Source organism: Patagioenas fasciata, chromosome 1 (assembly GCF_037038585.1).
Source record: "Patagioenas fasciata isolate bPatFas1 chromosome 1, bPatFas1.hap1, whole genome shotgun sequence".
In the NCBI taxonomy this organism is placed as follows: domain Eukaryota; kingdom Metazoa; phylum Chordata; class Aves; order Columbiformes; family Columbidae; genus Patagioenas; species Patagioenas fasciata.
The window spans coordinates 159,221,414-159,241,798 of NC_092520.1; the positions used below are offsets into that span (position 1 = coordinate 159,221,414).

Consider the following 20,385-nt stretch of genomic DNA (forward strand, 5'->3'; position numbering starts at 1 on the left):
TCCTGGCTTAATTACTGCTACTTTAGTCATTGACAGGCAGGAGAGATGCCCCCAATTAACACACAGACCTTTCTGTAGCCGTCCTTTATTTGCATAAAATTTTCTTGCCCTAGCCAAACTGTATGGAGCATTCTGACCACCTTCACTTTGCTTTCTGCATCCAATTATTTTTACCCTGTGTTTTTACATTGTAGCTCAGCTCATACCAGATCTATTTGGGTAGCTTCACTACGTGCCATCTGGCCTGTGTTTGATTTTCCAGGAAGTCTGGGCTTTCTTATGTGTAATGCCACTAGTCTCTTTTTTAATTTCAGGATTCTTTACTCTATGTAGGATGGAAAACAAAATTGAAGGGCCTTCTTTCTGTGCTGGCTGCTCTACAGCCTCAAACTTGGTCCAGGCAAAAAACAGATGTGCTTGTCTCATGTATCTAATGGAAGTGCGAGAGAGCTTGGGATTATAGTGGGAGGAGATGATTTTTATAACTTCTTATAATATGTTTTCAAACTGAAAATGATTTTCATAACTTTACAATATGTGGCTATTCAAACAAATGGATTTGAAATATATCCCCTTCCCTAATGACAAATATGTGTGTGCCTCTGCCAAGGATGAGGAGAATTTGTGAAGGAGTACGTATTCCCTGTTGATTCCTTCATGCTTGCAGGCTGATGCAGGAATGCAGTGCGAGTGTCCTGTGGAGCCACCTGATGCAGTTCTTTTCCTCTCCGAAGAGGCCTCTGGCACTATTTTACCATTGCACTTTGCTACTTTGATGATTAGTGGAGACACTTCAGCTGCAGGTCTCTCATGCTTACCAGCTGCAGTCCTGGGGAAGAAGCTGAACTAGTGTGAGAACTGGGCTTAGGTTTTAGTTTAGTGACAGACCTCCGAGTGTGACTCCAAAGGGCATTGCTTAAATTCAAAGCTTTATTCTGAAAATGCAGAGCAGCTCCTGCAGAGCTGTGAGGGTCCGAAGCCCCCAAGGATGTTCCAGGACCACCTCCATTGGGTGGCATGAAGATGCTGAACTCCTAGTCCATCCCCAAATGTGACTAGGGTACAGGGATAGTAACCAGTTGATTTTAGCCCATGGATGCCTACATTAGGCACTATAGATGTCTACTTAGATTACTACTTTGTCAATCTAACTGCTTTGTGTGTCTTAGATGAGAGGCAACCAGTTCTAGGGTACGGTTCTTGCAACTCCCTTTGGCTGCCTGGCGACAAGCATTCGTAAGGGCGGTCTGGGATGATTACCCCAGGCAGACATGCCTCTGCTGGAAATGTTTGTGCCTGATCAGATGGAAATGATCCTGGTGTTTGCTCTTTCTCCACACTCAATGAGCTTTTCCAGAAGGTACTTCAGACCTGAGATGCCAGAAGTGAGTAGCACAGCAGGTTTGAGGAGATGGAGGAAGCCAGGGTTAATCAGTGGCTTGGTCAGTGCCTCCCGAGTGCAGCATGTATATGGTATATGTAACTCAATAGTGCCTAGGTGCCACAGGCAAGGGAGAAAGCGATTGTTTCTGAGCTGATGGAAATGCTACAGCTCCACTACAAGTGGGGACAAGGACTTATTGAACATACATTGCTCTCTACAAGAAGGAAGCACCCGATCAAGACAAAATTATGCTTCTGATAACCCATCAAAGACTTTTAAGGAGGTGAGGGTGGCAGAGCACTGGAACAGGCTGCCCAGGGAGGTTGTGGAGTCTCCTTCTCTGGAGGCATTCAAAACTCACCTGAATACATTCTTGTGTAACCTCATCTAGGTGTTCCTGCTCCGGCAGGGCGATTGGACCAGATGATCTTTTGAGGTCCCTTCCAATCCCTAACATTCTGTGATTCTGTGATTAGCCCGATCATCAGCTTTCTTCTGTCCAGGTTTTGGACCTATGCAGGAGAGCACACCTTGGCACAGCTGAGCCAAATGTGTCTAGTTTTAAAGCCTGGTGCAAATCAGCCCAATCAAGACAGGTAGATAGAAAAAAACATCCATTAGAGTCCCTTCTTGTCGTGAAAGGACTCATCTCTGGGGGCTGGGACATGCACCCTTTCCAGCTGGGAATTTAGGTCAGGAGGAGTGGGGAGGGTAGCCCACAGCTAGGCTAGGCATGGACCCTCTCGGTGCTGATGGTAGGGATTCTGCCTGCTCAGTGACAGTCCTCAGGGGGACTTTGGTCTCTTTTAAGGACACCAGGCCCCCTGCAACAGCAAAGCTGTAGGTGCTAAGGTAATGTTTTGCCTGGAGACTGAAAGACTTTGAGGTCTGCAAAAATTGCCCTCTTGGACCTTGATTCCTCCATGCCTGCCCAGTGCTGCTGATTACTCCAGGCCTCCAGGAGCAGGGACCATGCCTTGTCACAAGCAAACCTGAATGTCATGGAGTGGTTTCGCACCATGCAAATGACAGTTCGCATCTAACTAACAGAGGATGTCAGACACCTGCAGGTGCCAGAAGCCAGACCCCCAAAAAGCATGAGGCACACACACCTGGTTGTACAGCTACAAGCAGCAATGAAGGTCCCGGGGCTGTTTGTGCCTGGAGACCCTCTCCTTGCCAGCACTGCTGGGTCCTACTCTGTCCCATGTGCTCTTGAATGTGCCCACCCACTCTGGCTGTGCGCCCAGTGAGCAGAGGCAGTCTCGCAGCCACCAGATGATGAAATCCAGCAGATTAATCCAAAGGGGCGGCCATTGGCAGCTCACTGATCAATACAGCCCAGCCACCGCAGCGGTGACCGCGGCGTCACTGCTGCCTCTCTCCTGGCATCGGGTGGCCATGCCTGTCAGTAGCCACTGCACGCTGCGTCCCACATCTCTGGCCCTGAGAACAGCAAAAGTGGGTCTGGCTTTCACAACTCCCTCAAAACGCAATGTTTTCCACAAATTAATTGGAACACTCTTTTATCTTTTTTATTATTATTATTATTATTATTTTTTTAAAAATTATTTTGCTGCTGGAGGTTTTTGGGCAGGTCAGGGCCGGTGTTGTGCCTGAGTGATGTGCAAAGGCTTGGTTAGCAACACTTGAAATTTTCACTTGTGATATTTGCTGACATATCAGTGTTGCTACGTCGCGCCTGCCGTAAGACGTCTGACACCAGCAGCTATTTCTAGGGCTTAGGAAAGCAGCTGATAGTGAAGACTGGGACTGGCAGAAAAATGAAATTATTATCTATTAAATGACTTATCAGACAAAACAGTCAGCTCACATCTACAAATCGCAGGTAAAAGTCTGGTCCAAAGTTAGAAACCTGATTCTGGCAATGTTTTAACAGGAACCAACCACTGTGTTCTTGCCAAACTAGAAGAGATGCGCTGTGTTTCAGTTTCCTTGCTGTACCTTGTAAAAACATTTGTATTTCTTCTTGTCTGCAATGCTGGCCATGTTTCTCCTGTACATTATTTTATCTTTATTACTACTCTTTTGTGTATGGCTTCAGGACAGAGTACGGCTCAGAGGTAAGCTTTTATATCACAAAGAGGAAAACCTAACAACTCCCTGAGCCTTCAATACACAGCTCCTTAGCCAATAGCTTACAGTACAAAACAGAAGCTAATAAACCATAAACAGAATTAACTTGTCCTAAGCACTTCTGATGACAAATAAGGAATAACTGAGGCACAGAGCCCTGGCAAGAAGCATGCTGCTGCCAAGCACCCTGAACCCACAGGAATGCTAATGCTTTTTAAGGATTGTGGAGAGCGGGAAGAGAAGAAATATCTTTGCTAAAGAGCACATTTCATACCCTTGGGCGGCAGGCAGTGATGGAGCCCCAGTGTGGTGTTAATTTGTACAACTGCCTGGCCAAATGTCTCTAAAATAACAGGCACCCAAGTTCAAGAGGCACTGTTGTTTCAAATACCCATTGTGTAACCCACATGGTATTTGGGTAATTAACAGAGAAGGGCAGAGAATGGGGGAGGCGGAGGAAACAACCGGATCTTTCCGCCCGGGGAACTAATTCGGCCAGCGGGCAACAGCAGAGCCCCTTTCCCCAACAGGCTGAGGCTTCTGATGAATGTAATGATCTCTGAAGAAGGTCTCACTTGAAATCAAACTCACTTATGACCTTTTCTCTGAGCAGCACAAGCAAACACATAGTGCGAGGGCAGTCAAACAGAAGACGAGGATGTGATTTCTTTTAAAATTAATGTTTTATTCATGAACTATTTAGAAAAATGTGTAAAATACGCTCAAATATATTTGATTTGTTGACTGTAGCTAAAAATATAAAAATATACTTAAATGCATAAATTAAATTGACAATAGTGGCACAATTCTGTGTTCACCCAGTGTTTGTTAGGAACACAAATATAAGTAATTATATAGCATATGTGAAAGGAATATGTGCTGAAGATGTTTTTCAGACACTTTACTCCAGGCACTGACAAAGAATTTATGGTTAGCGACATTTCGAAATTGCGGGTTTTCACTGTAAGATACTGCCCTGCTGTAGAGCAATACATATTTAGCTATTTGACATTGCTTACAGTATTTTGGTAGCTTTCAAATAAACCAAGAAATAACCAAATCATCGTGCACATCTAGCAGCATCACTGACACTGAATGTGCCCAAATTCCACAGTATTTGCTAAACTTCGCTAGTCATACAATCATTCTGGTTGGGAGAGACCCTCAAGGCCACCGAGTCCAACTGCTAACCCTAGTTAACCATGGTGTCCAGTATTTCCCGCCAGTCTTAAAAACCAAATCCCAGCCTGAACCAGCTGCTGATCTGCGAGGTCACTGCTAACAGACCAGTTTGCTTTGGCCATAGTGGTCGGGAGTTTTGACTTTGTCAGCCTGCGAGGAAGAGCTGAGGGCACGGTGAGCCGCCCAAGTAGGGGGTACGCACCCACCTTCTATTCAAAGCCGCAGCCTCTTGGGACTGGAGGTCCCAGTGCTCACAGCTCCACAGCCTGAATGTCTGTGACTGGGCCACTAGGGAAGGGGTTTTGTTTTATATTGCGCTTTGTTCACGCAGACTGTACGTCTGAAGTACAGAAAGAAATCAGAATAAAATGAAATGCACCTGCCATGCCACTCCTTGGCAGAGAAGCTGCAGCGGGTTCTATCTCTGAACATCAGGCGTGTTTCTCCCACCTGTGACCCTGGGGGGATATGCTGATATAGCGATTAGATGGTTATTGTTCTTCATATATATTGTATACAGGAACTCCCAGGCTGAGGAGCATGGCTAAGTGCTCACGTATTCCTATCCATCTAGTATTTAACTTTTTGCTTTCAAAGTCAAAGCGTAAATAAACATAAACAATACATAATATAAAGTGAAAGCTCACACATTTTCTTTTCTCTGTTCTACAACTGAAGGGAAATTCATAGTATATCATGGCATAAAATAATATTTCTGGCAATTTTAGGCACGTATATAAGCTGTATAAATAATTATAGCAGCAGAGAAAAATGTATAAAGTTGCACTTTTATGACATCTTCACAGTATGCCTATTTCTCACCCACTTTTGTGTTCCACTAGTAACAAAAAATATCATTTATCAACTCCAGCTATGCAAAATCTTTTTTTTTTTCTTTTTTTTTCTACAATCGGTAGTGGATCTTGTAATTGTATTGCACAGATTAAAAAAACATTTATCACAATTTTTTCATTATTAAATAACTTTCAATACAAAAATTTGAACTAACCTAAAAGCCCAACCCTGCAAGTGCTTCAGAAGTGGAATGACATTCTTCAGGCAAGTATTCCAGTTGACTTTCACAAAAGTACTCAGGTAGCTTTGTGGACAATGCAGAGGTTCACAGGACTGGGCTCCAAGTGTGCAAATCTTAGCTTATGGATCAGCAACGACACTAGCCTTGCTTTATAACATTATTATTAGGAAACATTAAGAAGGCAATTCTGAACATCGTTCGTGGACATTCAAAAGAGAAACATCCTCTTCAGCGGAGGGTGTCTTTTTCCTTAAGAGCTCTCTTTGTTCAGTACATGGGCTCCTTCGAGTTCATTTTTGTTACATTTAACATTTCCCATCAGTCCTGTTACTCAGCTTAGAGGCACAGTAAATACAATTAATTATACTGATAAGTAGGTGTCTTTTATTAACAAAATGCTACATAGATACTTTTTACCTATTTTCAGTGGATTTACACTGGTTTCATATGACCAGAATTGTCTGGAAAGCAGAACCAGAACAATAATGTGTGTGTACAGTCCCACGCGTGACCTGGCCAGGCAGAAATGTAAAGGTGCTCAAGAGAGTTGTGCCAGCGTGTCTAAGGTCATCTGTCATGTTATTAAGTGATGAGGAGGAAGAGGCTTACGAACTGTGTCCATTATCAGCTGAGAGCAAAGATCAAAATAGCTGTCTGCTACAACATCATCATTTTGGGTGCAGATTTGTGAATTCTGTAGGTGCAGAGGACAGAGCTGAGAAACAATGTCAAAAGAAAGAGCAGAACGATGTGTGTCTTTCTGAAAATGACGAACATCGTGCACGCATAGTATACAATCAGACTTTTGCCCTCAGATCATATATTACTGAGTTCCATTTTCCTCAGCGTAAAAAAAGACACAGTAATACATAGAGTGAGATAATTTATAGGGTACATTTGGTACGTCTTCACAGTGTAATTGTACTGCCGGTAACTAACATGGTGATCTTTATTCCTCAGCTCCTGCTGCAAAAAGAAAGGACTGAATGCAGCGCACGTAACACAATCACAATTTTCATGATGCCCTAATTTCAGTGGCTATTAGCAAGGTCAATGATTGATCTAAAGCTGCCGTGCTTGGTTGTCCTTGCTTGCTAACCTACAATCTATCTAGCAAAGGAAACAGAGAAAAAAGGGGCCTGCAGAAAATTTGCACATTTCTTTGTGGTCTGGCTTAGCTTTCCCTCTGTGCAAATGCCTTCCACTATAATGCTAGTTCCCTTCTTCAGATCCCACTGAGGGCAAAGAATGAGCAGTATTTTCATACAGAGATAGATACCTAAAACGTTAGCCACGCTTACATGTTCTGAGCAGCTGTGAAAGCTGATATGAAGGGTGGCTTCTGAGGCATGTGGGGATATTGGGTCAAGAAAGGATGAGACTACAGATGGAGTAGGAAGGAAGAAGGATTATCAAGCTGTTTCCTTCTCCCTAGGAAAACCAGAGTGACATGGATGTCCAACCGGTTCTGCTTTTGGAATGATTAAGAAAACTGTGTCAGAGCTGCCTTGCAGATTTCTTTGCCCATCTTCAGGCAGGTGTTCCTGCCACAAGGAGAGGGTGGCTCCAGTAAGCCATGGTGAAATCACAGTAGCCTTGGCCCAGGGCCATAGCAGGTCTGCACTTACGAGTATTGGCTAGTTCTCTGAAGGCCTTCAGAAATATTTACTTATCTCCAAAATAAAAGTGGAAATTAGGCACTTGCTTTCTGCAGCAGGCTGTTTTCTCTAGGTAAAGTATGGTTAGATATATAAAAGGAGAACTATCAAGCCCTTCCTTCTTTTTGTGATGAAGACCTGTGCACCGCCTATTCTCTATTTGCGTGAAGAGCACTTTATAAAGACAAAGAAAAGCTGAACCGAGTGTTCAGATCAGTCCCTTGAATAAGGAACCTCTTTGCAGAGGAGAGAGGATGTGCCTAATCCACTTGGCTGGAGAAGGTATCAGGCGAGTGGTTTTCGATTGTATGTCTTGCTAATCACGAAATGCTTTGAGTAATCGAATGATTAGCACAGCCCTGCCAGCCAGCATCCCCAGTCTTCTTCTATTCCAGCTGCCCTTGTGGTGGTGGCATCAGGCAATATCGAAGTGGAGGAGTTTTTCCACGTGGACATGCTGGGGCCTCACTTTCCCTTTGTGAAAGCAAGTGGCATTCAATGAAGACCAATGCTTGGGCCAAGGCAGCTCTGTTGCAAGCAGCTTAAGGCTGAAGCCAGTTGTGTGAACTGTGGGATATATAACTTTATATGTCTTTATTTCTCTATTCTTTTAGCTATCATGATGCAGTGTTGTTTTTAATGAGCTATGGAAGTTGCCAGGCTTCACATCCTTACAGGTCTGCTAACATGAATGTCCGAGGTGTTTCCTTGAATACCTTTCTTATTGTAATTGTATGTAAGTGAAACTGCGCAGACACAGCCTGTGGTCTGATCCTGCTCTCTCAAACCAGTGCAAAGAAATCAGAATGTGACCTGTCTCCCCTCAAAGCCATGCATGTGGGGCAAAGGTCTGCTAGACTTCACGGCAGCATGTGTTGTTTGATATTTTTCTGCTACGTCCCATGAGACTGAAACAGTTGCTTCTAGTGAGGTGGACCCTGTTTTGGCTGGCTGTTAAGGAGTTCTGTAAAAGGTATGTCATTGTGTTATGGGCTACAACCATTTTCAAGCAGTAAGTTTCGAGTAGCATTGTAATTCCTATATAGGACTACTGTTCTCTTGCTTAATAGTAGCTTATTTCATCTCACAAACACTGAACTAGTTAAAAAAAATGAGGTTCTTCTTATAGGAATTTTCCTGTGTGTTACATGCCAATACATAACCTGCCCCAAATGCAGCAGTCCTGTTAGCCATACAAATTAAAATAGTTTATGTAGAACAGTTCCAAAAACTGTGATAAGAAAAAAATAGTATTATCTGAAGCTTAATATTAATATGAACAATATAGAAAAAAATACATATTTACATAATGCCAAAATACAATTATATACATTAATATCTGTTACACTTAAATTAGATATCTTTAAAAAAAAATCACCAGACCAATAAATTATACACAGTCTCAACAGAAAGGTCTGGCACCTTTCTAGTGCATGAAATACATACATTAAAAAACCCAAACAAAACCCCTAGTTAACAAATGTGGTCACAAAAGCAGTTGTCTGTAACATTCTTAGTGCCTTGAATAAACAGCATCTGAAAGCAAGGAAAACTGAGATTAGAAAAAATAAAACAACCCTGGTGGTTTCACGTTCAGCTCTTCACTATAGAGCTCTGAAAGGTGGTTGTGTGACAGTCGCACTGGCTGGTGATTGATGTGACAGCTGAAGAGCAGATCCCAGCCCTGCTTTTGCTAGCACCCCCAGCTTGTGGGACCCAGTCATAACGTTTCAGTCCTTGGCCTCCTCAAATCCTGCTCTACCTGTTGATGACAATTCCGGCTTCTAAGGGCTTGATCAAGAAAACGATTTTGATCCCTCATAAGCACAATTCCCAGTGCCCAAATTTGAGGAGCTACCGAGGTCCTGCTGTCTGACTCTGAAAACTTCCACAGCCTCTAGGAACAAGCTCTACCAGGACACGCAGGCCACCTCTGCTTACAGCTTCTCCAGACTGGTCCTCCAGCCATGAGAACAGGAGGTGAAGGGCAGTGCTTGTACCAGATTTGCTACTCCTGCAGTTCTTATTCCCAGGGGACTGGGTACAGGCTGGGGACAAGGGCCTGTAAGAAAGGAGAGTTGGAGGAGGAGAAAAGAGCACAGCCTTGGACACATACATCAGCCAGTCAAGGCAGATGGGAAGTCCCCTAAGGCCGTCTATACAGTCAACAGAAAATGAAGGAGATTCAGGACAGAAATCGAACAACGTCGATGACAGAGACCAAAGAACCCAGTCAGTGGCCCGAGCATGCTTAAAAGTAGATGATGTAAACACTGGTGAGGTACAGGAGGAAGACAATAACATGACAGGGAAGAGGTTCAGATCCCCCAACAGCACAGGAATCATGACGTGTGAGACAGGGAGAGCATGAAGGTAAGGTACAAGCAGCAACAGACGTTATCATGACCACTGATGGAGGAAATAACAATGCAATTTTGAGAGTGACAAGAGCAGAGCAGTGAAGAAGTGGAGATCCAGGAAGAGAAAAAATACCGATGGCACGGCATAGCACAATTTGTCCCCTCAATTGCATTGTCAACGAGCTATTACATTTGAAACACTTTACAATTTGATAAACTTGCACTTACCTCTGTGATACTCTGGATTCACATTTTCATATATTGGAAACAAGGGATTTTCTTGTTCACTGCGAAGTTTTCTGGCTCTTAACACATCTCTCACACATTGATGTAGATACACATATTGACACTGCAAAATATTTTTTTTCAAGTCACTCTGGGATATTTGTAACTTAATTTTCTGTATTGTGAAAAATCATTACAGGCTAACTCCTTCGCACACAACAAAGGGTGATGTTAAAAATGAAACTATACTTCCAAAATTATTCTCATTTTCGCACTAGTAAAACAGTAAACTTTTGTGATCACTTGGTTTCAGAAATGTTACCAGTAAAACATAAATGAACACAGTATGTTTTGACAGATCATGTCATGAGTGAAAGGTCTATCAGCTGTAAGGCATAATTTGACATGATGCTGTCTTGGATTGCTACTACTACTGAATGCTTTATTATAAAGTATGTGTACCAGAATTAATATGTACAGGGAAGCAGGCAGAAGAGACAAACAATCTCCTGATTTTTTGTTCTGAAAATAAATATTTTCCACAGAATTTTATCACAATATATTAATATTTCATTGAATTTTGATGAACCCAAATTTTCTGGCAAGGCAGAATTTTTTGATCCAATATAAGATTACTTCTGACTGTGCAGTGAAGGACAGACTGTCTTTTCTGAAGACTGCCTTTCATAGAAGGGAGCTAAGATAATATTAACAACCAAAGTCAGAAGGGTCAGCATGTTAATGACTATTTATCAAACTACCTTGGTAGAATAGATTGTTAAGTCCCCAAGGTTTGCTGCTCTTTGTAGTTTATGACATGGATGATTCTTGGTTTTTGGATGAGTGTAGCATAGTACCCCAAAATTAGGCTTAGCCTCTTTATATATCAAGGTGTACCTTTTTAACATCACTTTAGCTCAAAGACATGATTTCTCCCATAGCATGTGTATTTTGTCTCGCCACATCTTCTACTTCTCTTTCACAAGAGCTACTGCCCTGTGCATTTTCCTCAGTGCTCCGGGAGAGCGAGGATACCCACTGTTATGCACTTACGGCTGCTGCCTCCATGGAGCAGAATCCTGCACCTCACCCACCCATTTGGTGGGAAGTTGGCCAGGACACAGAGACTTCCTTTGGCAGAGACCATTTGGGACTGAAATGGTGGACTACTTCTCTGCCTGCTACAGCTGCTGTGCTGAGCTCACTGCTTTTTGAGTTGATGGACAGAGTTTGCTGTTACTCCCCTGCATGTCTCCAGCTGTGGTCTCTCGTCTTAAGCAGCTTTCAGCCAAGTCTGAAGCAGGGGCACTGTTTTGTTGTTGCTGTTTTACTCTGACTGCATAATGTCAAGCACGATGGTGCTGTGACCTTTGGGTGGAACATCTCACTGCAAATAGTCCTATCTGCTGGCTTGTGCTCCTCACTGGGATTTGCCTTCTGCCACATCAGCACATGGTGACCTAGCTTTTATCTCAACTCTCAAACAGATTGTGGAAGCCAAGACCACGAACTAGGGTCTTCACACACTTTAGATGAAGTTCGTGGAGCAGATCTTTTCTTCTCCCTCTCCCCACCCACTTTACTTTTTCTTAAGAGATGTGTAAGAATTACTTCATAATTTACTGCTCATTGCAAACTTCAAATGAACATAAAACTCCAGGATAAATTTACTTTATTTTCTTGCAGAAGGATGAGATGTTGTATTGCTTGCGCTTCAAGCTACCTCAGTGAAAGACAATTCCAAATCAGAAACCATATACAGACGCAACTGTCAGTTCAGATTAATGACTTGCCCAAAATACAGCAGCTCAGTGGCTGTGCACTGGCACAGCTGCATGGTTGGTCTACAAGCATGTTACAGCTCAAGTGGGGTGAGCACCTGTGAGCTGCAAAAGCTTTCTGTGACCTCATCACTGGGATGCTGCTTGTGAATTCTTCCAAGGGCAGGACTGCTTACAACAGGGAGCTGGGTAAGACTTGAGCCACTGCTGGTTTGCGGAAGAGGTGCATGTAGTGCTAGTAGTGCCATAGAGGGGTGCTACTCACTAATGCTGTAGATATTTCATTTGAGTCTGGCTACCTTTTGACTTAGATGCCATGTCAAGCTCATGCCAAAGACAGACTTTGTATCACACAATTTTAGTTGTCTATAAGCCTGGTGTCAAATTTAGGCTCTTGAGGCAGTTGCTTCTTTTTCCAGGCAGGGAAAAAGAGCCACCCTCCTGAGATCCCTGTCTGCTTTTGATGACTATGGCTGATGGGTGAGTAGAAGGTGAAATGGATCTGTCAAGGAGGGTGCCCAGACCAAGCTGAGAATCTGTCTCCCCTCCAACAGGAGGTCTCCTCTGATTAAGATAATTCCAGGAAATCTCTCTTTTGCATTCCCATTTGAGTGTCTCTTCATACCCATGTGTGACTTTTACATCTGTCAGGAAGCACTGTCACTGATGTTTTAGTTTCCAAATTGCAACAAAGAGCTCCATTAGTATCAAGCTACAGGCAGACCCATCAAACTTGTTCTGATTCCTCTATTAACAGTTCACAGGGAAAATGTAAAGGCTGCCTCCACAACTCGCTTTTATTAAATCAGCTCCTGAGTGTTTAGCTGTTATTAGTGTAAAGTGACTTTCTTTCAGTTCTAAAAGCACAGAAAGAAATCCCAAACATGTACTTTTTCTGCACTTTGAGAATAAATGTACTTGCTTTTGCATAGTATGTCAGGGGAATGCTGATCGACTTTCCAATACCATTAATGAAAACGACAGAGCAGCTCAATAAAAAATGAACTGCAATGCCACAAGGCCACAGTGCTTAGAGTTTTAAAATTATGCACACTTAATTTTCTCTGCCCTCCATTCCTTTTCCCTATTACGCTGACCTCCCTGCCTGGTTTAGGCTTGTCTTCCAAATACATCCCTGAAGGACCTAGCCGTGCTCAAAGCTCATTTACTGGACACTGCACTAACATAACAATGTGCTGAAACCTCAGCTGGATAACACTGCTGGCATGATTGTGGGCCAGTGCCAACAGAAGAGATCTATAGGAAGCTGAGATATGACTTGTTATGGTTTGGATTTGCTGTATGAGAGCCACTGGAAACAATCCTGAACTAGAAATTCTCAGAGAGCTAAAATACATCTAACTAGTGTTTCACAGTGGAGTAACTGTGAAGTGCTTTGAGAGCCTTTAAGATGAGAGACTGATTACTACATGTTGCAGAGTTGTAGAGCTATCCAAAACTTACCTCTGTCTGAACCATGTGAACCCGGTGAAGCCTTAGATCATGTACTGCTGCATAAATGTCGACGGTGTCCTTTGAATCCAGCTGCTGCAGAATTCGGTCCAGTGCAATGAATGTGCCAGTCCTGCCAACACCAGCACTGGAAAAGAACACAGCCCAGAAGATTTAAAAGATCAATCAAAGCACACACTATATTCATGTGATATTTTTGTAAAGTTCTGATCTCCAGGGCGAGAAGCTTATTGTTCAAATGGCACCTCTGGGACTTCAAGCCCTTTGTAGTGGAATTTGTTTAGAAAGGAGAAAAAGATGATGGTGATAGTAATCTTCGCTACTGCCCGTACTGCTTTCTGCTTTGTATTAACTCAATCATCAAGATGATACACTAAGAGACTGTAACTTTTAAACCTCTTCTCTCCCAGGGATGAACCAGTAGGCTTTAGTCTAGAAGATAAATTGGCTTGTGCTTTATAGAAGGCCAGAGTAAGGCAAAGTATCCCAGAGTCCACAGTAGCTGACATGTTGGGAGGTGGCATTTAGAAATGGGAGGCAGGGAAGAGGAAAACTGACCTGCCAGTGATACCATAGACATCTGACATATTGCAGCACGTGATGTACAGGCAGACACAGGTGTGGTCATGTAAGAGATACATGCCTCAGCCCACGAAATGGGTGGAGGGGTTAGATACTACGTTCAGGTAGTATCAGTGAGCATTTGGCTTTGTCAGAAGATACACACAGCACCACACTGCGCTCTCTCACTCTATAACCCTATGTTCTCCTGCAGCTGGCCAGTGGATTATGGATCAAGCAGTTCAGTTTTGCCTTTTTTGTATATGTGTGTAGGAGTGGATCACAGAGCAGAGCAAAATCTGCAGCCCTATGGCTGCCAGAGATGGCACAACAGCAGAAGAGCAGGTGAAGGCAGTAAAGAGATGGAGTCTCAGTCAGAAAGGATGGATCTTCCAGCTAGTCTCAACATCCATACCTAGTCAGGTTCAGCCCAGGTATATCTTACCTTTTCAGAACACTCCTTTGTGATTCAGATCTTCAGCTGCAACAGCAGTGCATCGGCAATTTAAGAATGTAAAAGCTTATGAGCAGTGGCAGCTGTTGACACCTTTAGTGCTCTCCAGTGGTCCCACAGAGACACAGTGATTCCCTGAGAATCATTTTTGGGGCATTTCCATGGTGAGGTTCTGAGCGGTTGCATGTGCCTTGGGAATGTTGCTCTGATGTATTTGGAGACTTAGAATCATTGAATGGCTTGGGTTGGACACCTCCCACTAGACCACGTTTCTCAAAGCCCTGCCCAACCTGGCATCCTCAGAGTGAAGAATTTCTTCCTTCTAGCTAATCTAAATTGACACATGTTCAGTTTAAAGACATTATCCCTTGTCCCTTCACTACATGCCCTTGTAAAAAGCCCCATCAGCTATCTCTCAGGTTCTGTGGCTGCCCATGGTCTAACAGGCATGAATACTTGGGATCTTCCCAGGTGTACACACAAAGGCTCTGTGCCAGGGACCTTTTGCTCTTGCACATACCTGCAGTGCACGATAGTGGGTCCTGTGTCTGGGGTCCTGTTGATATAATCCCTTACAGTTCTGACAAACTGAATCAGGGACTGGGTGGTCTCTGGCACACCATGGTCTGGCCAGACAGTGTAATGGAAATGACGAATGAGCCTCGTTGAGTCAAGCTGTTCTTCCTGTTGGGATACAAAAGCGTGGGTCATCAGAACAGACGGGAGTGGAGGGGACACAAACAACATGCACGTTCAGAGCAAGTCCTACAGCTGCCACCAGAGGTGAGCTGGGTATGATGCAACTGTGCTACTGAGGAAGAAACCTTCCTAATTTAGCCTTGCAGACGTTTTTAAGCGAATTAATTTAAAAAAAATATGAACACAGACATACACTGCAGATTTTAAACTCTCGTATTGTCCATTCAGGGAGCACTGATTCAGACAGCATCTCAACGATCAGGTCTCCATAGTATAAGGAATCCTGGTCAAGGGGCCAGTAGTGATCACACTTCACCTGCAGGGACACAAGAAAAGATTTAGTGTCAGTAACAGCTGTAAACTATGCCTCCATCCAGCACTGGAAGAAGTAGATTTCAGACCTCCTGTGCCTGAGGATGAAGGAGGAAAGGCAGCAGCTGAATTCAGAGAGACATAATCCCCTGCCATGTCAGCTCAACAAACAGGGCCTAGGATGGGAATGGGCTAGGATGGAGCTGGGAAGTAGCAGTTCTCTTCGAGGATGTTTGTGATGGGGGGAATGGGAAGCACTTCACTGATGCCCTTTTCTGGATACCACAACACTTTCTGCACCAGCTCTTATCAGAGCTCTGCCTGGATGAGAGCTAGGTCTCCAGTGCCTGCTGAGATTTGATGGTATGGTCCCACTCAGAGCCAGTGAGGGGTAGGAGACGTCTGCATCTGCTCTTGCCGTCTCAAGAAAAAATTGTAAACTGTAAGGAAATATCCTGCTATGTGCCACTTCAAGTTTGTTTCTTTTTTGTTATAGATCTAGTTCCTGTCTTGCAAAGGGTGCAAAATGTGGTCATACCTGGGGAGGTGGACTGCTGAGAGAGCTAAATAAGTTACCTACACTTGCACTCAGTAAGACTGTTACGTGTGTGAGTGGTCTCTTGGCTTATTACACCAAGGTTTATGCATCAGAGAGAATTCCATGTATTTCATGATCAACACTTGCTTTCTAGAGCTTATATTTAAAGTACTAGTTGATTGAAGTCGATGTGATAAACAGGTATTTTTTTGCTGGTGGTTGTCCTGCTGCATGCTTAAGGAGATTACATTAGTACTAGTGATTAGAGACCAGAAGCACTGAGCTCTGTTCCTAACTCTAGTCTCCACTTGCTGTGTGATTTGGGGATGGTCACTACCAACTCACTTCATGGCCTTAATCTGTCTCCAGTCTGTAGATCACATATCTTATCTCTTACTCTGTATCTCCTTGATTGGCACCTTTGGCATTAGTGTGATGTAAATAATAAGCATAAACTTTTAACAGATGTTCAAACAGTCATTAATAATAAAGAAGAGTCATTGCTCACCCGGCCCTTCTCAACACACTGGGTTACCATGACAATATTGTGAACATTTTGTTCCCATGCCATCTTCCAGAACTCATCTTTGGTTCCAGGCAAAGGACCCTGAGTTGCTATGTATTCCCTGCGGAAATTATTGCCCTGCAAAGAAAGAGAACTCCGTTAGTTTCCATAAAGGCAGAAAAATAAGATTTAGCAATTGAACAGGCCACAAAGTTCCAGCCAGGGCTCTGCAGCAACAATTCCCTGCCTGGGACAATAGTCTGGAGAGCTAAATTGTTGCCCTGAACCTGGAAACAGAAGGCTGGTTGGAGCAGAGAGAAGGAAGAGACTGGAGCAGAGAGAAGGAAGAGACTGCAGCAGTGTATCTAAATACTGTTCCTTTTGTGGCAGTGAAAGCTTTTCATAGTTCAATTATGTTCAGCACAGTCTCAAGCCATTTTGGAACTACTAGGGGTTTTTGTTTTATTTACTGCTTTTAATAAATTAGCTGAGTTCTGGCTTGAAACCCAGATTGCTAAAGCCACTGCTATTATCAATCACGACTCTTTGGCAAAGGGCATTATTTTAATCATTTCAGCCAGTTTTAACATCCTACAAGGTGCCAACACTGTCAGGATGAGCTACAGTTCCACAATGAGGGTGCCACCTGCAGTGATAGCTACAGTTGTTGTGGACACTATAAAATCGGTGACCTTTAAAACGTGTCCTTGGCCAATTAGACCTGCTATCTTCCATAACTACAGCAATCTAAGAAAGTGTCCTTAAGTGCTGGGTAAATCACTCACAGTTAATGGCAGTCAGACACAGCCTTTCAGCACACCCACAAAATGAGTTCGCAGACTTTCAGCTCAAGTGAATAAATGAAGGGGGAGGGGAGCCTTAAGCATCCAGCTTTATATTCAGTTTTAGATGAAGGACAAAATACCACTGGCGGGAGGACTATAAAATACCATCCTTGAGTCACTTACTGGTATGTAGCTTGCATTAATGTAGTCTGAGCAAGGGTCATCATCCACATTGGAAAGCTTCACTCTTGATGTATCATCTAGGAAGAAATTGATTACAAGAGGCTTATGGCTAGGTCTTGATTTTCAGTCCCTCTCCCATTTACAGGAATGCATTTGCAAAAGGACTGGTAGAATTATGACAAGGATTTTATATGGAAGGATAATTTAGAGGGATAACTCTTTTTATCTGTACTGCCTCTTTCACCCGTGAGCGTTGTGGAGTGTTCCAAAGACTAGGAGAGATGGATGGGTGAGAAGGAAGCACTGAATATCCAAATAGTCTTCTGTTGAGTTGCACAGGATTTGTTATGGCATTGAAAGAGTCACAACAGCATCCTCCTTTGTTGCTGACAGCAGTGAGCTGCACTAGAGAGCAGTGCCCAGTGCTGTAGTGCTTCAGTGATCTGCACAGCACCCTGACATGTGCAAGCAGGCCACCAGTCTTCCCTGGGAGAAGTGGCATCTCCAGTATGACAGATGCCTAAGACACCAGGTCACTGATTTGTGAGACAATGCCATGTTGGATCTCAGTCAGGTGTTGTTTCTTGTACATCGTGGGCATGCTCCCCAGCCTGGCACAGCAGGCAGAACACAGGAGATGCTGTGAGGCTGCACTACAAGCACATACCAGACTCAGTGGCAAGGCAGCACATGGAGCAGAGGGTCACGTGGCGTTTTTCCTCGATGCACAGCATGGGTTACCTCCAAAACTGTCAGATAGCAGATTAAAGGAGCAAACTCTCAATGAGAAGTCTTGCCTCAGGAGAACAGGGCTAACCTCACACAAAGAGAGTGTCCAGAAGAGGGCCACAAAGTTGGTGAAGGGTTCAGAGGGGAAGCTGTATGAGTAGTAGCTAAAGTCACTGAGTTTGTTCAGCCTGCAGGAGACTGAGGGGAGACCTCATCATGGTCTACAGCTTCTTCACAAGAGGAAGAGGAGGGGCAGGTGCTGATCTCTTCTCATTAGTGACCAATGACAGAACCTGAGGGAATGGCAGGAAGATGTGCCAGGGAAGGTTAAGGTTGGACATTAGGAAAAGGTTCTTCACCCAGAGGGTGGTGGAGCACTGGAACAGGCTCCCCAGGGATGCAGTCATGGCCCCAAGTCTGACAGTGTTCAAGAAGTGATAGGACAACGCCCTCAGACACATGGTGTGAATTCTGGGGTTGTCCTGTGCAGGAACAGGAGCTGGACTTCATGATCCTTGTGGGTCGCTTCCAACTCAGGACATTATATGATTCTATGTGTCTTACCATGCAGAACCACAGTAGCTCTACACTGTATAGTAGGTTTGCTGTGTCCTCTGAAGAAGATTTGTCAAGGCTGTCAAAAAGCACTGAATGGATGATACCCCGTATGTAAACAACCTTCCTGTTATTTCTACTATCCTTGTTATCATCAGTGACTGAATACACAGCATAGCTGGAGTTTTTTCTCTCTAGACTGGATGCTAGTCATTACACCTCTAGTGCGAAATGAAATTACTGGTCTGCATGAAGCCATTCAGTGCCATACATCATCTGCCTCCAAGCACCAGAACCTGAGCTAGCAGAGGTATTTCATGTCTGACAGGAAGGAGGGGACTGACTGCTCTCTCTATTCCAGTAGGCTTGCTAAAAAATGTGAAAAATAGCTGGTATGATGTAATATTACACAACCAAAATTAAAACTCACAGGGCAATATGTTATTGTATCGATTTTTCCCTCTGTTCTCTGGCAGAAGTGCTATGTCACATGTCTGGTTTCGACCCACGTCTTTCAAGTCCTGCAAAAAAATAGGGATAAAATGTGAGGAAAAAATAATTAAAGGATGTGACAGAACACGGGGACACAGGCCACGGATACTTTTTTTCTCCCCCAGGTTGTTTGTTGTTGTTTTTAAACAAACAAAGAAACTGAAATTTAGTATCTAATCATACTGTTCTAAAGCAAGCGCACGGCTAGCAGGTGCTTTCCATGCTTTGTCACACAGATGTGCCACACGAATGCTCCCAAACTCAGCCAGAGAAGTATCAGGCAGAGGCTGTCAACCAGAAGATGCTATGCCAAATGCAGAACCGGCTTCTGCACTAGGACAAGTGGAGTTCAGGTGAGACTCTCAAAATTATTTGGATTACTGTGAATACAACAAACAAATGCAGGCCTTCCTAATGCATCACCCCATTGTTTCAGCCAGCCCACCCCTTCATAAATTAAGTCTTTTCCCTCCATTAGGCTCCCACCTCATACTCCTTGGACAGGAGGTAGTTGGAGTCTGCTTGAAGTTTGATGAAGTGTGCTTCAAAGTGACTGACTTTGATCGGACTAAAATATTCAACAGAAGCAAGAAAATCACAGGATGAATCACAGTCATAATTTATCCAGTTGGTTATCAAGAAGCTTTTTTAGGTATTAAATTTTTCTTTTTACCTGGAAGTTTTCCGGTTCCTAGAGACAATTTCAAAAGAAAAAGAAACACTTCGTCAGTGAGTGATCAAATGGGACTGCTCATCCATGATGCCATGTTAAAAGTGCTCTTAGAAACAAAATTTTTGATGTTACCCTTTTTGTCCCAAGTTCAGATGGACTGACAGTGGCCTGTCCCTGCGAATGCTCAGCCTTGCTGTAGGTCTCTCGTGGCCATTGCTGGAATAAAAGAAAAAGGTATTCTGTTTTACTGTTATGTTCTGATACTGGTAAGAGCTGCCAATAACATCACTTACATTGGAAAGAAGTTGTTAAGTTCGAAAGAAAGGAATTTAAAAAAGCCCGTTTTGATTTGCGGCTCTGATCATGTGACATGGGTCTTAGCTGTGGCACAGTTTCCTGGTATTTTAGTTTGGTGACAGTGATGTGGACTGCACACATGCACACAGGCATGAAACACTAAAACACTCACAGCCCAGACTATCATTAAGGAGGGTGTCCTGTGCTAAGTTAGGCCCTGCAGACCAGGCCTCTAGGAGATGCCCAGGTTCACAGCAGGAGTAAGTAGCAGCACCACAGTGGGCTTTGGGAAAGCCACAGAAATGGTACTAACTCCATAGGGTTAGTGTTGCCTTTTGTCCTTTCATGTCCTCCTGTAGCATACCTCCCTTAGAGAACGCTTTCTCTTTGTGTATGATGACAGAAA

General features: G+C 43.7%; 1 protein-coding gene across 4 annotated transcripts in view; it reads right to left on the minus strand.

Annotated features, from left to right (window-relative positions):
• Nucleotides 1–4,145: 4,145 nt before the first annotated feature.
• The window catches only part of PTPRB (protein tyrosine phosphatase receptor type B), a 63,064-nt gene continuing 46,824 nt past the window's right edge, over nucleotides 4,146–20,385 (minus strand). For 3 of the 4 annotated variants that reach the window (XM_071799185.1, XM_065838249.2, XM_065838275.2), the window contains 11 exons: nucleotides 19,815–19,898; nucleotides 19,683–19,700; nucleotides 19,496–19,577; nucleotides 18,948–19,038; nucleotides 17,234–17,310; nucleotides 16,269–16,403; nucleotides 15,104–15,226; nucleotides 14,732–14,895; nucleotides 13,188–13,323; nucleotides 9,946–10,066; nucleotides 4,146–9,419 (listed from right to left, as the gene is read on the minus strand). In XM_071799185.1, the coding sequence (XP_071655286.1) occupies nucleotides 9,295–9,419; nucleotides 9,946–10,066; nucleotides 13,188–13,323; nucleotides 14,732–14,895; nucleotides 15,104–15,226; nucleotides 16,269–16,403; nucleotides 17,234–17,310; nucleotides 18,948–19,038; nucleotides 19,496–19,577; nucleotides 19,683–19,700; nucleotides 19,815–19,898 (1,156 nt within the window). In that variant the 3' untranslated portion in view covers nucleotides 4,146–9,294. The remainder of the gene's footprint in view (nucleotides 9,420–9,945; nucleotides 10,067–13,187; nucleotides 13,324–14,731; nucleotides 14,896–15,103; nucleotides 15,227–16,268; nucleotides 16,404–17,233; nucleotides 17,311–18,947; nucleotides 19,039–19,495; nucleotides 19,578–19,682; nucleotides 19,701–19,814; nucleotides 19,899–20,385) is intronic. The other variant, XM_065838269.2, reaches the window with a different exon arrangement.